This window comes from Oncorhynchus tshawytscha, linkage group LG12 (genome assembly GCF_018296145.1).
Source record: "Oncorhynchus tshawytscha isolate Ot180627B linkage group LG12, Otsh_v2.0, whole genome shotgun sequence".
Lineage (NCBI taxonomy): Eukaryota > Metazoa > Chordata > Actinopteri > Salmoniformes > Salmonidae > Oncorhynchus > Oncorhynchus tshawytscha.
In genome coordinates this window covers 61,632,750-61,646,452 of record NC_056440.1, presented here as the reverse complement: position 1 = coordinate 61,646,452, position 13,703 = coordinate 61,632,750, and the positions used below count along the sequence as shown (strand labels likewise).

General features: G+C 42.7%; 2 protein-coding genes across 4 annotated transcripts in view; both read left to right on the top strand.

The window, feature by feature from the left end:
• LOC112236970 (protein CBFA2T3) overlaps positions 1-8,398 on the top strand; it is a 64,770-nt gene extending 56,372 nt beyond the window's left edge. The window contains 2 exon segments of the mRNA XM_042330867.1: positions 132-322; positions 2,582-8,398. Of these exon segments, the coding sequence (XP_042186801.1) occupies positions 132-322; positions 2,582-2,932 (542 nt within the window). The 3' untranslated portion in view covers positions 2,933-8,398.
• Positions 8,399-10,566: 2,168 nt separating this feature from the next.
• Positions 10,567-13,688, top strand: LOC112236976 (embryonic polyadenylate-binding protein 2-B). Of its 3 annotated transcripts, XM_024405590.2 has the most exons (7): positions 10,567-10,704; positions 10,791-11,018; positions 11,553-11,655; positions 12,003-12,073; positions 12,225-12,331; positions 12,497-12,584; positions 12,739-13,688. In XM_024405590.2, the coding sequence occupies exons 2-7, from the start codon at positions 10,950-10,952 to the stop codon at positions 13,057-13,059; spliced, it is 759 nt and encodes a 252-aa protein (XP_024261358.1). In that variant the 5' UTR covers positions 10,567-10,704; positions 10,791-10,949; the 3' UTR covers positions 13,060-13,688. The 3 variants fall into 3 exon arrangements, with proteins under 3 accessions (XP_024261358.1, XP_024261359.1, XP_024261357.1); XM_024405591.1 differs by lacking the exon at positions 10,567-10,704 and having other exon boundaries at positions 10,711-11,018; positions 12,006-12,073; XM_024405589.1 differs by lacking the exon at positions 10,567-10,704 and having other exon boundaries at positions 10,711-11,018.
• Positions 13,689-13,703: the final 15 nt, after the last annotated feature.

The following is a 13,703-nucleotide window of genomic DNA, read 5'->3' as shown; positions in this document are numbered from 1 at the left end:
TTTGCCGAGATAAAACAAATGGAGATCTTAGAGTGCCTCAATAAAGGATGACAGAGTAGGAGCAGTCATGGGGACTGACGCCTCTCTCTCTCTCTCTCTCTCTCTCTCTCTCTGTCTCTCTCTCTCCACAGAGGAGGCAGTGAACGAGGTGAAGAGGCAGGCCATGTCGGAGCTACAGAAGGCTGTGTCAGACGCTGAGAGGAAGGCCCATGAGATGATCTCCGCTGAGAGGTCCAAGATGGAGAGAGCGCTGGCCGAGGCCAGGAAACAGGCCTCTGAGGATGCACTGACCGTCATCAACCAGCAGGAGGACTCCAGCGAAGTGAGCATCACAGCCTTATCACCCACCCCATGCCTCCACACTCTTATGGTTTCCACACACTTAACATGCATATAGCTACATGCGTGCACATTTTCTTTTTGAGCAACGTGCACTATTTTGGTAACATGTTACCTCATCAAGGTTTTCTTGTTCTCTTCTCATTTGTTGTGAAAGCAGAAGAAGAGTGTCTCTTCCCTTGCTAGCAAGTTGTCTAAACACTGCAAGCTAGCTAGCCTTTTAGCAAAGATTTTTTATAACTAAACCAAGATAGACCACAGCCGGTCGTTTCAAATGTAAACAAAGGAGTTATAATGGGTAGAGCAAGCATGGAGGTAGGCAGAGCCAAGCACGAGCTAGCGAGATCCTATTGGCGCGTTCTAGCATTCAGGTGCATATTTCCGTTAGGGAGCGCCTACTCTGTGAAGTGTGCGTATGCAATAACTCAATTCGCCTTTGCACTCCTTCTAAACAACGCAATTTTTTCAAACTTTGACAAAGTCTATAAAACTTTGTGCACACTGTTCGTAACAGATTGTAGTTTTGGGAACAGAAATCTATTGATATCAAATGTTTAATCGGTGACAAAATTTGCAGAATGTCTGCCAGATCCATCTTCTTCCATCTTCTCCCACTGCCGGCCACTGGGCCTCCTCTCAATACCATATTTGGAAGTGAGTGGAAACGCCAAGCAGATGCTTCACATTTATACATCCGGAGAAATATCTGTCTCATTGTTCAATCTGGGTTTTTAGCTTCCCACATTGCCATGTGAAATTATCAGATGTATAATTCAATTATAAGCCCTGGCAAAAATTCTTATACTTGCCTCTGTAACCTGCAAAATTATCCCAATTTGTTCTAATAAGGCTATAATGTTGTTTGGTTTATTGTTTGAACAGTCGCTGAGATTATACTAATTTATCCATGCTACTTTGATGCATAGCCTATAGATCAAATCAAGGAACCAAGCAAGCTTCATTGCCTATTGCCCCCATGACTACACAGGGAATGATACAGCGCGTTACAATTACAATGAAAAACGACATTGCTACATTCTGCTACGACCCTTAGGGTCCGTCTCCGCAGAGTATAAATAGCCCTTATGAAAAATAGATGCTATCTAGAACCCTAAAAGTGTTCTTTGGCCGTCCCCATTTTAGGAACCCTTTTTGGTTCCAGGTAGGACCCTTTTGGTTCCCGGTAGAACACAGAGGGTTCTACATGGAACCAAAAAGGGTTCTACCTGGAACAAAAAATGGATCTCTTATGGGGACAGCCGAATAACCCTTTTGGAACCCTTTTTCCCAAGAGTGGACCCCATGCCCCACACCCTGTGCCCTCTAACATACCACAGCACAGCAGCAGGCATAAAGAGAGATACACTCCTCACCCTACTGTCAGTAAACAGAGGCACACACTGCTGCACTGCATCACAAAGCACACTGTCACATTCCAAACCTCAAACTCACAATCAATCGTGTCTCCTCAACCCACCAACCACCCGTTTTACATAACAAACTGTCACACAGCTAACTCACTTCTTTTAGACCGCACAGTAACACTTCCTCAAAATAGTCCTGTCACACACACCTTCTCTTCACATGACTTACAGTCACACACACTTCATAACATGCCCCCCACCCCACCACCATCAACATTTGCTTCTCAGTAACAGCTCATTCACCAGTTCTATACAAGCCAGAGTCCTCAATGTAATGTATGTGTGTGTTCGGCCACCCAGACAGATTCTGCACAGAGCAACAGATTTTCACAGTGCCTGGAGCAGTGTTCAACCTATCAATTCTCTATCAAAATCCCATATTCTGCACAGAATGTGTATATCTTAAACAGGACACTGTCTGGTCGTGGTGTTAATGTGAGCCACAGCTGGCTGCACCTGGTCTGTGTCAACACCATGTTTTCATTTCATTATTAAAGAGTGACTCCAGCCGCTTGTTTGAATAACAGCAGCCACAAGCGGATGGTTGGAGCAACAGTGTCAGGGCCAGGACAGGCCAGGACAAGACAGGACAGCACAGGACAGGCCAGGACATGACAGTCCACCTAGTGGTTTGGGGCATTTGTAGCCCCAGAAAATAAATGTGGGAATTTGTTGCCCAGAACATGAAACACTTCAGCTGTGGATAGCATGACAGTATTTGAAAAGTGGTAACAATGATATTTGTATAATAATATAACAGGTTGACGACCAGAGATTTATTTTATCAACTCTATTCCTTCTTCCCACTGTCTCTCCAGAGCTGCTGGAACTGTGGACGCAAGGCCAGTGAGACGTGCAGCGGCTGCAACACGGCACGCTACTGCGGCTCCTTCTGCCAGCACAAAGACTGGGAGAAGCACCACCACGTCTGTGGCCAGGGTCTACAGGGCCTCCCCGGGGGCAGCAGTGTTCCTCTGGGCACCCCCTCCTCCAGCGCACCCCCTACACACTCAGAGAGCACCCCCCCTGGTCCACTCTCCCTGCCCGGCCAGACCAGCGGTGGTGGGGGAGGCAGTCTCTCCGGGAGTCCTAAGGAGGCTAGCTCCAGCAGTGCCTCACGCTCCACTACCCCAGCGACCCCTGCACTGCTGGAGGCCACCTCTCGCTGACCCCGCCCTGCCACGCCCAGTCACTCCCACTGACGCTACAGTACAGCTGCCATCCATCCTTACAAACAGAGGAATCTCCATCGATCTGCGCCCTTTCCTTCTTCTGTACTGCATCTGTAGTGGTCCATGAATACTGCACCGCCGACTACTTCTTAGCTACCTGAAGGCCTTGTTTTCTCAACTCCTCAACCTCCCCCCAAAACACGTTCTGACTGTCTCTCAGCCGCACAGACTTTCTCCCTGTCAAACTCGAAAACTGGTCAAGGGGTCCACTGTTGTGTTTAGCATGGCTCGGGCTTACTTTACTGTATGCTCAAAATAAACCAATGCAGAGGCAGAACTCCCTCTCTTAAAGTCAAATTACAACAACAAAACACACCAGACTTGGTTATTGAACTCTGAAAATATCGTGCGAAGATACGCTTTGTTATATGCCAGACCAACACGTGGCCTCAGTGACATAAGCCCAGTCAACGCCTGTGTATGTCGGGGGCTTGCATTGCATGGGACTCGTTATGGTACCACACGTATTGTGAAGAAGAGATATCTAAATTTAGCACTTGGAGAGGATTTCCCTTTAACGCAGCAGGAGCGGGATGACTCTTAACCCCCAGCATGTGCACTAACAGCCCAGACCTCTGAGAGATGGATAGATAGATGCGTCTATAGAACAGGCTCCTCTGTGTACTGGGCCATGGACATGTCCTGATTGAGGTCCCCTATCTAAGAATCCAGACACCAGTCAGGAAACCCCTCTTCTGATGGAGGAGAGGGGATAAGATACACTCATGGTGCGATTTATTCCTCAGAAGCTCTTACATAATACGGCTAATTATTTATCCAATGATTTATTTTTGGGCTTTTAGGAAGACAAAGAAAAGTCCAAATATTCAAAACAAATAATAATGATTTTAAAAAAAAGTTAACTACCTTGCTAGCGAGCCAAGAAAATGACACCGGACTCACCTCTCTGTACCGATGTGAACCCAAATGAATTCAAAGAGGAAGGGAAAAAACATGATCCAAACCTTTTTATTACACTGCCAAAGTTACTAAGAGACAAGGAGAAGCACTCATCTTGTAACCAAACGCAAGCAACTTCACCTCCTCAGCAACAAAGCCCTGGGAGATAAAGGCTATAGAGCAACAAGTCACACAAAAACTCTATATTGAGTGTACTGGCCTCTGTCAGCCTGAAAATACCCACAGTGATCCACAGAGAGAGAAATCCAGAGCAAGCATTTGGAAACGCCTGCCACAAAAGACAATTGAAATGGAAGGACCAACCACTGAATGTGACAGTGATTTATGTGAATGGCAACGGAATGGACAAAGAAGCAGCTACTCAAAAAGAAGATGAAAGGCATTGGAACTGCCAAAAATAACCTAAAAAAACTGAGAACCTGTCCAAGCAAGCATTGTACAGTATGGATAAGACTTTTGTTCCTAATTATGTTTTTTAGCTCTGTCAAGAGGATACATTTCAGTGAGTCGTACATTTTCACCCTCCTTTTCCAAAGCATGACAAACAGACTAACGAGCCTCATAAGTGGTGTAGACTCAGTTCTCTTCTCTCTCTCTTTCTACCTCCCCCCCCACCCCCCACTTTCCTGTATGTTCCTCCCTAAAACTCTCTTGTCCCTCAGTCAACCCTACCCCCTTTGGACATAACCTCTGAGCAGATATCTGGGAAGGGATCAAACCTGCTTGTAGATATTCCTTTCTTTGTTTCTCGCAACAACAAAAAATGGTCTCTGTATCTGGTGTCCACCTGTGCTGCCCTTGTGCGTTTTCAGAAAGAGGGACTTTTCTTCTTTTTAAGTTTGGGCTGAACATTGAAGCAGGAGCTAAGACACTCTAGGACAGAAAACCCCATGTTGTACTTATTGTTCAATTTGTTGTATCTTTATCAATGAAAAGAAAATCCTCTTGTAGAATATTTTATATTGCTCGCATTGTAAGACAGTGAGAGGACAGAGGTGCAATATGAAGAGAATTCAGCTACTGAATGAAACCTCAGCAACTACCCATAGGGGTCATATAATATAGATACATATAAATATATTTAAAATAACATCAGTAACTTAATGTGAATGTACATAGTATTTAAAGAGGTCCAAAAATGTGTTTGCCAAATAACAGAAACCTTTAAAGTAATGTACAATGTCCAGAATATGATTTCTTTCCAGTTCATTTTCATTTCTCATAAATCCTTCTTTTCTACCAGATTAGCAAAGTCTGCTGAGTGAGTAATCTCAAAAAGATGTTATGAGGAGGGATGTTGGCAGCGATAGTGGTTTTCTTCTGGAGTCACAGTTCTTATAGCTCCCCCTATAATTGATGGCAGCGTACACCTCTGACTCCCTTCAGGAGGAGCCAGCTATAGCTCTCATGACAGGCCCAAGAGGATGGTTTTAAAGAGGAGAAAGAGAGGCTTATCACACATGGATTCTAAAAGCGTCCTAGCATGAGGCTAAATTACTCCACTACTCTGGATATTGGATTTAAAACGCAAGGATTTATGCCCAAAAGGTTATCTGTGAAACATTGCCATCCATTGGGCTGAAGTGCCACTGCAGTGGGCCACCTTTTACACTAAAAACCGTGTGAGCTGCCCCCAAAACAAAGCCTACACACTGGTCTGGAAGTCTGAAGCTTAACCTAACCGTGATACTGCCCAATCCTTTCACTGGTTATTTTTTTCTTACCCTGTCCATAGATTCGTTTGTGAAGATGCATTTATCCTCATGTAGGGTTAGGATCCTAGCAAGGCAAAAAGGACTCAGAACCTGGGAGAGTTGGAACAGATGTCTTCACAATCACAGACTAACAGGGAGGAATGCCATCTCATACAGTAATGTCATCACAAGCTATATTGAAGTTAAAACATCATTAAGTTATAATTACACACTCAAATGGCTTTCAAACATAGCATTAAATAAGGACTGTACCTGCCATGTTCATATGAATGATATAATAATCCCGAACCAATTGGCCACATAACTCTAAAATGGACCAAACTTGAAGGAGCTTTTGTGTTGTTTTATCTTGTACTGTTAAAAGTATGGTCTGCCAGGCTCTTTCGCATTTAAAACCTAGAGTGACATATTGACGGAGAAACGATTGGACGTCTATTAGCGTTGACAGTGTGTTTAATTTATCACATGATCTATTTTCCTATATGTCAGTATCGAAAAGTAATATATAAATCGTTCCAAGTGTGATAAGCTGCGAGGTACCCTGCATCTGCGTGTATATGTGTGTCGTATGTTATTACCGGTGTATTGAAATGACTTCAGCCTGGTTGTGTTTCTAAACCCTTCAGCCCTCTGCTCTTTAACCCCCACCTGAACATCCCTCCTGTCTCCTGACCCACCACAAGCTACCTCCTGTGACCCTGCAGCACATGACTGGGAGAGGTCACTGAGCTTTGGGAGCAGGGCTGCGAGCAGACATGCAAACTCACACAAACATCAGAGCAAATAGGAAACAAACCCGAAATATCTAATACTGATAACTTTACGATATGTATATTTTCGCACCTCAACTCTGTCAGTCAGAAATAGTGATCAAAGAAGGAACACTCAGATGATTTTGATTCGAGACTCTCTACGTATACTACACTGTCCAGGGTTCGATATAGAGGAATTCCTTCCATACCCAAGCTGAACGTTAAACCATTACATTTGTAGTCCAAAACAAATAAAGCACAGACCAAAGTATTTCTGCACGGCGGTGGATTTTGAAATTGTGTCGAGTAAAAGACCAGAAATAAGGAGGCTTGAGGCCAACTATACCTGTTAACCAAAGTGTCTGAAATAAACACATGCTCAAAGCACAAGACAAAAACAAACAACCAACGCATCTGTGAAGGTGGAGATTTGTAGATTATTTATTCAAGCAATCAAAGCGCTTGTTTCTACATATCTAATGCCTCAGATAAGACTACAGAAACATCTCTGGAATGCGTAATGATTGCTTTGAGTTTTCTTCCTAAGCCTTGCTTACAGACGTAATAATTGCATGGTGTGTGTGTGTGTGTGTGTGTGTGTGTGTGTACTTGTTTTTCTCTTTTCACAGTTTCTCTGTACAAACTACTTGAACCTTCAGAGCTTTAATGAAACATCTCAGTCAGAATAATGGCAGAGAATTCTAAAGATGTAGCAGTGCACTGAGAGGGAAAGACAGAGTGAACTCACCCACCATATTATCCACAACATTACCCGTAGGTTTTGATGACATTTCAATACACATTATCCTTTAATGCTCTCTGTGTGCTTTGCTTGTCTGCGAATCAACCCTGAAACACAATAACTCTTTAATTTGTCACAACTTGTGGCAAATACTATTTTTATTGACCAAAAAAAAATGTGTTTGTAATATCAATCACACCATCTCTCTCTTTCTCCGCTGTCCCTTTTTAAGCCATGCATTGGGGCACATGTTATTTGGGCAGGTCTGTACAGTGGTTGGTGCTGTCGAACATTTGGCCATGTAAGCTGTCACTGAAAGGACATCTGAAGTAGAGGTAGCACGCTGAACTCCTGTTCTCTCCCACTCTAGAGAAGGTTTAACTAATTCTCTTTTTCTATGACCAGACAAGAGAAACAAGGTTCCTAAAGTGGTATGGGCTCTGAGGAAAGGATTCATGTTCTGGACATGGAATAATGGAAGACCAACTGTGTGTGGAGCGTTCTATTTCATTCATGCCCTGTGATGTCATAATGGGGTAATAGGAGGACTGTTCCTGCCTCTGATGTGAAATCTACAAAGCCTGGAGGTCTCCACCGCTTATATATAGATAAAGACTGTCATTTATTCACATATACAGACCACTTTATTATCTCTTTAGGTTTTTAATACGGCATACATGAAGAGGGCAAATTCTGTGTTTTCGATGGCAAATACTAGCATGTTGGCATCAGCCTCTCCCTAACCATTTACCACCAATCTATCAATGGAGTTTCTTGGCTCATCTGATTTCAGTGATTGATTGCCCTGTGAAGCCCGCACTGATACAAAGCTGAGATGGCAAAAGTTGATACAGCACTTGGTCTCCCCAAGTTATGGTAGGGATGAAAGTGTTTTTATTAGTTTTTTTTTTACATTATTATTTCAAGACAAACAAAGACTTGGTTTTATATGTGTAGGGAAGCATTATATACTGTATTGTGCAATACATTATTACAGAAAAAAAAAGTTTCTGTTCGAAAGGTTGGCGCTTTGAAGAAAAAATTATTTTCCTCTTTAAGAGTCCTATTACCATTCTTTAGATGAAGTGAACTGTGCCAGAATAATTTAATTCTGATTTTTATTTATTTATTGCATGCTTTCCTTCCCTTTTTGCTATTTCCCTTCTTTAACTGTGCGCTATGTTGGATGTGTGAAGCTGTAAACATTCTAATTCAGGTTATCGTCTGTGTTGAGCTATGTAACTGCGTAATTAAAAATGAAATGAAATATCAATCATGTTTCCTGATTTTCTGAATCAAAAATCCTTATTTCAGCATCATAATGAAATAGTGCTGCACAGGTAAGTTGGAAAATTATATTTTGGTGTAGTGGTATTAAAAGTTGGCGTTGCGACCGGGAACTGCAGTGGGGTCAACAAATTGTAAATACACTGAACAAAAATATAAAGGCAACATGTAAAGTGTTGGTCCCATGTTTTATGAGCCGAAATAAAAGATCCCAGAAATGTTCCTTACCCACAATAAGCTTATTTCTCTCAAATGTTGTGCAATTTTGTTTACATCCCTGTTAGTGAGCATTTCTCCTTTGCCAAGATAATCCATCCACCTGACAGGTGGTTATATCAAGAAGCTGATTAAACAGCACGATCATTACACAGGTGCACCTTGTGCTGGGGGACAATAAAAGGCCACTCTAAAATGTGCAGTTTTGTCACACAATCAATGCCATAGATGTTTCAAGTTTGCAATTGTGCAATTGGCATGCTGACTGCAGGAATGTCCACCAGAGCTGTTGCCAGAGATTGTAATGTTCATTTCTCTATCATAAGCCAATGTTGTTTTAGAGAATTTGGCGGTATGTCCAACCGGCCTCACAACCGCAGCCCAGGACCTCCACACCCGGCTTCTTCACCTGTGAGATCGTCTGAGACCAGCCACAATGAAACTGTCAAAGATTTCTGGATAAACTGTCAGAAACTGTCTCAGGGAAACTCATCTGTGTGCTTGTCGTCCTCACCAGGGTCTTGACCTGACTGGAGTTTGGCCACGTAACCGACTTCAGTGGGAAAATGCTCACCTCCGCTGGAGAAGTGTGCTCTTCACGGATTAATCAAGGTTTCAACTGTACCGGGCAGATGACAGACAGCGAGTATGGCGTTGTGTGGGCGAACGGTTTGCTGATGTCAACGTTGTGAACAGAGTGCCTTATGGTGGCGGTGGAGTTATGGTATGGGCAGGCATAAGCTACGGACAACAAACACAATTGCATTTTATCGTGATACCGTGATGAGATCCTGAGGCCCATTGCCGTGCCATTCATCCGCTGCCATCACCTCATGTTTCAGCATGATAATGCATGGCCCCATGTTGCAAGGAGCTGTACACAATTCCTGGAAGCTGAAAATGTCCCAGTTCCTCCATGGCCTGCATACTCACCAGACATGTCACCCATTGAGCATGTTTGGGATGCTCTGGATCAACGTGTATGACAGCGTGTTCAAGTTCCCGCCAATATCCAGCAACTATGCACAGCTATTGAAGTGGAGTGGGACTACATTCCACAGACCACCATCAACAGCCTGATCAACTCTATGCAAAGGAGATGTGTCGTGCTGCATGAGGCAAATGGTGGTCACACCAAATACTGACTGGGTTTCTGATCCACACCCCTACTTTTTGTTGTTGTTGGTATCTGTGATGCATATCTGTATTTCCAGTCATGTGAAATCCATAGATTAGGGTATAATTAACATTTTTTAAATTGTTGTATGTCGCATTTATATTTTTGTTCAGTGTACTGTGTGTGTACATGTATAACATTTAAGAGTACAGATCATTGTATGGGACAATAAGCCTATACAAACGTTTTTGAGAAAGATAATTTGATAAATACATTTTTTTAGTAAATGTATTTATTGGTTTCTTTTCGTTTTGAAAAGAAATGAAATTGCAATGAATTTGTTGATGTAAAAATCGAAATTTACCCAATTATATGTTGTGTCATTATTATTTTTGGGGTGAGTGGGGTCGCGAGAAATTATTGGGGAAAAAATGGGGTCTCAGCTGAGTTTGAATGCCACTATAATCTGATAGATTTTAAAATGGCATTTGTAAAGGTAACTGTATATGTACCAGCAGAATCATTGAAGTACACAGGTGACTGAGTCCAATAAGATTAGGCTACTTCGGACATTCAGACACCCTCTGTGGGACGGAAACAAATGTTAGGTTAATATTAAGGTCAATCGTAGATAAAGACCACAGCAGGCTTTTTACTGTTATTTTCATTATATTTCACATAGCCCATAGAGGGGGATTATTCACAGCGTGTTCCAGCATGAGGTATGGGCAGCATTTGGACAAGTCACTTTATCCTGACATTATAATCAATAGCAGTTCGCATTGAAACCACACGATAATTACATGGTGACATTTATGAAAATAAAATGATACCTTATAGATTCATTTTTATTTTTATAAAATGCCCATTCAACAACTGATGGGGCGAGCCCACAAACATGTGATGCACAGACAGGTGATAATTAATTGACATTCCCCCTCGTCATATTGGACAGACAGGTAAGCAACCAGTATTGACAAGGCGTGGGTAGATTCCGTCCGCGGGAAGATATTTTTATTTAATCCAAACAATTTTCTGTATATAGGCTACATTTATTAGCCTTATCAAAATCGGATTAGTGATTAAAGAAAACATCGATTGCATCGGAGTCTCCTATACTGGACTGGCTACAAGAGAGCGACGTCGCGGGCATTGAAGTGGCGTCCGCGGGCATGGGTTTGGTGTCTGCTGTTGACCACTGAATATGGCGGAGCAAAGGCAAGATATGTACATAGAAGGCGAGCTCGCGGGAGATCATTACATGGAGGACCCGGTATGTAAGAACATAAGACAATTGCATTCGGCCTTGCATGATACAATTTGCAGGCTAGCCTACTATTTTTTTTCTTTCTTGAATGCGCAAATGATTGTAGGCTACGTAATGTAGGGTTTAGGGATATTCCAGGTAGCCTATTGTATTATTACTGCAGCACATGCTATGTCCCACCTATGTTACCTGATTGATATGGCAGTTTTGTATGTTTTAAACTGCATTATCTTGCCACAATCTATCCATCCACTGGGGCGCGCCTGCGTAATGTGGCAGCAGCATGTGTGGTTCTGAACAATATAATTGCATCCTCAAACTAACGTTACTTAAGACAGCTGCTCATATAGGCCACTGAGATGCAAGGCATATGTGGGCCCGCTGCCACATTAGAACCCGAAACCTCAAGGCACTTGCTCATCTGATGCGTTTCAGACATGTTTTCATGTTGTCTGAAAGTTTATTTTGTATTGTCTCATACTGCATAGTCGTTATGATACTGCATGTTTCAGATGTTTTGGCATTTCCCTTTCCATATAGGAGTTTGAAGCCATCAAGGCACGGGTGCAAGAGATGGAGGAGGAGGAGGAGGAGCGGCTGAGAGCAGTGCATTATGAGGCAACAGAAAGCCAGATCCAGGCAGGTGAGCTCCTGTTCAACCTAGCCAGCTGGCCCACACCTGAGCCCGTCTACTGGGCTGGCCTGCCACGGTGTGGCTCACATCATTGCCCAATGAGATGAGCAGTGAGCCGCAGCGTTCCAGAAGGGTATCCTCATTGCCCAAGGCCCGGCAGCCTCTATTTCAGGTTATCCCTTCCTCTGATGGAATGGGGCTGTCTCTCTAGTGTCTTCTTGCAAACACCTCTTGATAAATATATCTAACTAGTCCACAGTTCCTCTAGGTGTTGTAATTAGTTGCTTTGTGTTTGCTGTTTTTTTTTATTTCTGTCATGTGCAATATGCTCCAGTGTTCTCTTCTGTTCAAAACAGCAGGAATGTTCTATACAATGACCCATGAGGAAAGGATAGACGCTGACAACAGATCTGTCTATGTGGGGAATGTAAGGTTAACTTTTTATTTTTTATTAATGTCTATAATTTACCTTTTAGCATTCATGTCATGTTATACACAATTCATATTTGATACGATATCCACCAAGTAACTGAGGGTCCTCATGCATAGACTAATGATATTTTATGGACGTTAAACAGGTGGAGTATGGTGCCACTGCAGATGAGTTGGAGATCCATTTCAATGGCTGTGGTCCTGTCAACAGAGTAACCATCCTTTGTGACAAATTCTCTGGCCATCCCAAGGGGTGAGTTTAACTATCCATTCCATCACGTGGGACATCCAGTTTTAATGCAAAGTCCAATTACAAATAGTTTATGCACCATTTTATTTGTTTCTTGGACATTTTGTATGTTCTGATTACAATTTGAGTATGTTATTGTGTATAAGTTGACAACTTTCTTTCTCCCAGTTTTGCATATATTGAGTTCCATGACAGGGACTCAGTGCAGACTGCCATGAGCCTGGATGAGACGGTATTCAGAGACCGAGTCATAAAGGTTAGTAGGAATGGAAACCTGAATTCCAAACTCAAAACACACTTGATTTGATGAAGTTGCACATTCATTAATAAATTGAGCTGAATGAAGTGTTCCTGTTAACTGTAAATGATTCCAGGTCTTTTAGATTGTTTCTGTGGCCTTTGCATTGCAGGTATTGCCTAAAAGGACCAACATGCCAGGAATCAGCACCACGGACAGGGGGATTCACAGAGGTGCTCGATCCAGGGGACGAGGTTTCCACCCACCCAGATACAATGGGTATCAACAAGGCAGGTTCCGATACAACATTGGCCCCGCCAGGTCAGTCTCACCACACCCCTACGGGCCCCCAGCTGGGAAGAGACACTGGGGGGTTCCTGAGCACCGTGAGCAGGGCCCTAAACGGCACCCATGCCTTCTCCTCATAACCCCACCCACTGACCACTCGAGGCCAGGGCACACTGGACACATGCACCCGCAGCAACACTACTGAATCACGTCTGGATTCAAGTGATTGTTTAATAAACATGGAATGTGAATTTCAGGAAATCGTGACTTGCTCATTTCTACTCATTTGCAAATTTTCCATGCATGTTAATGGGCAGAAATTGAGACAAGCACAGATTTCCACCACATTGAATTAGGTCATATGGCATCTTTTGTTAACAGCCTCCATAAAAAGTTTATTGCGACTTAGTCAGACTTTGCAATGGCCATTTTGTCTTATTGTAGGGGGAATGGGAGGCTAGCCTTGGTTTGCTGCTTATTACTGTAAAAGATTGTGCCTATGGTGGTTTATTTTAGTTGAGCACAGTTTTACTTTTAATTATTTACCCCAAGAACTGTTTGACTGCACAGCCATTTGCCATGTCAGATACTTTTTTTTGTAAGGATGTTTTGATCAGATCACTCATTTTGTTGGTGTGGCTATTGAGCTTGTAAGTAGTTGTTGTTAAAAAAACAACACAAATGATACAATTTGCATTGTGATTGGCTTTCTTTTGGCTTAACTATATTGACATGCAATTGGCAGTTTGCTTCAAGTACATAGCTCAATGTTTATCACTGTATATAATGTCAAACAATTTTTGCTTTAGAAATTAATAAATGAATTACACTTGATAGTGCTTCTTTGAA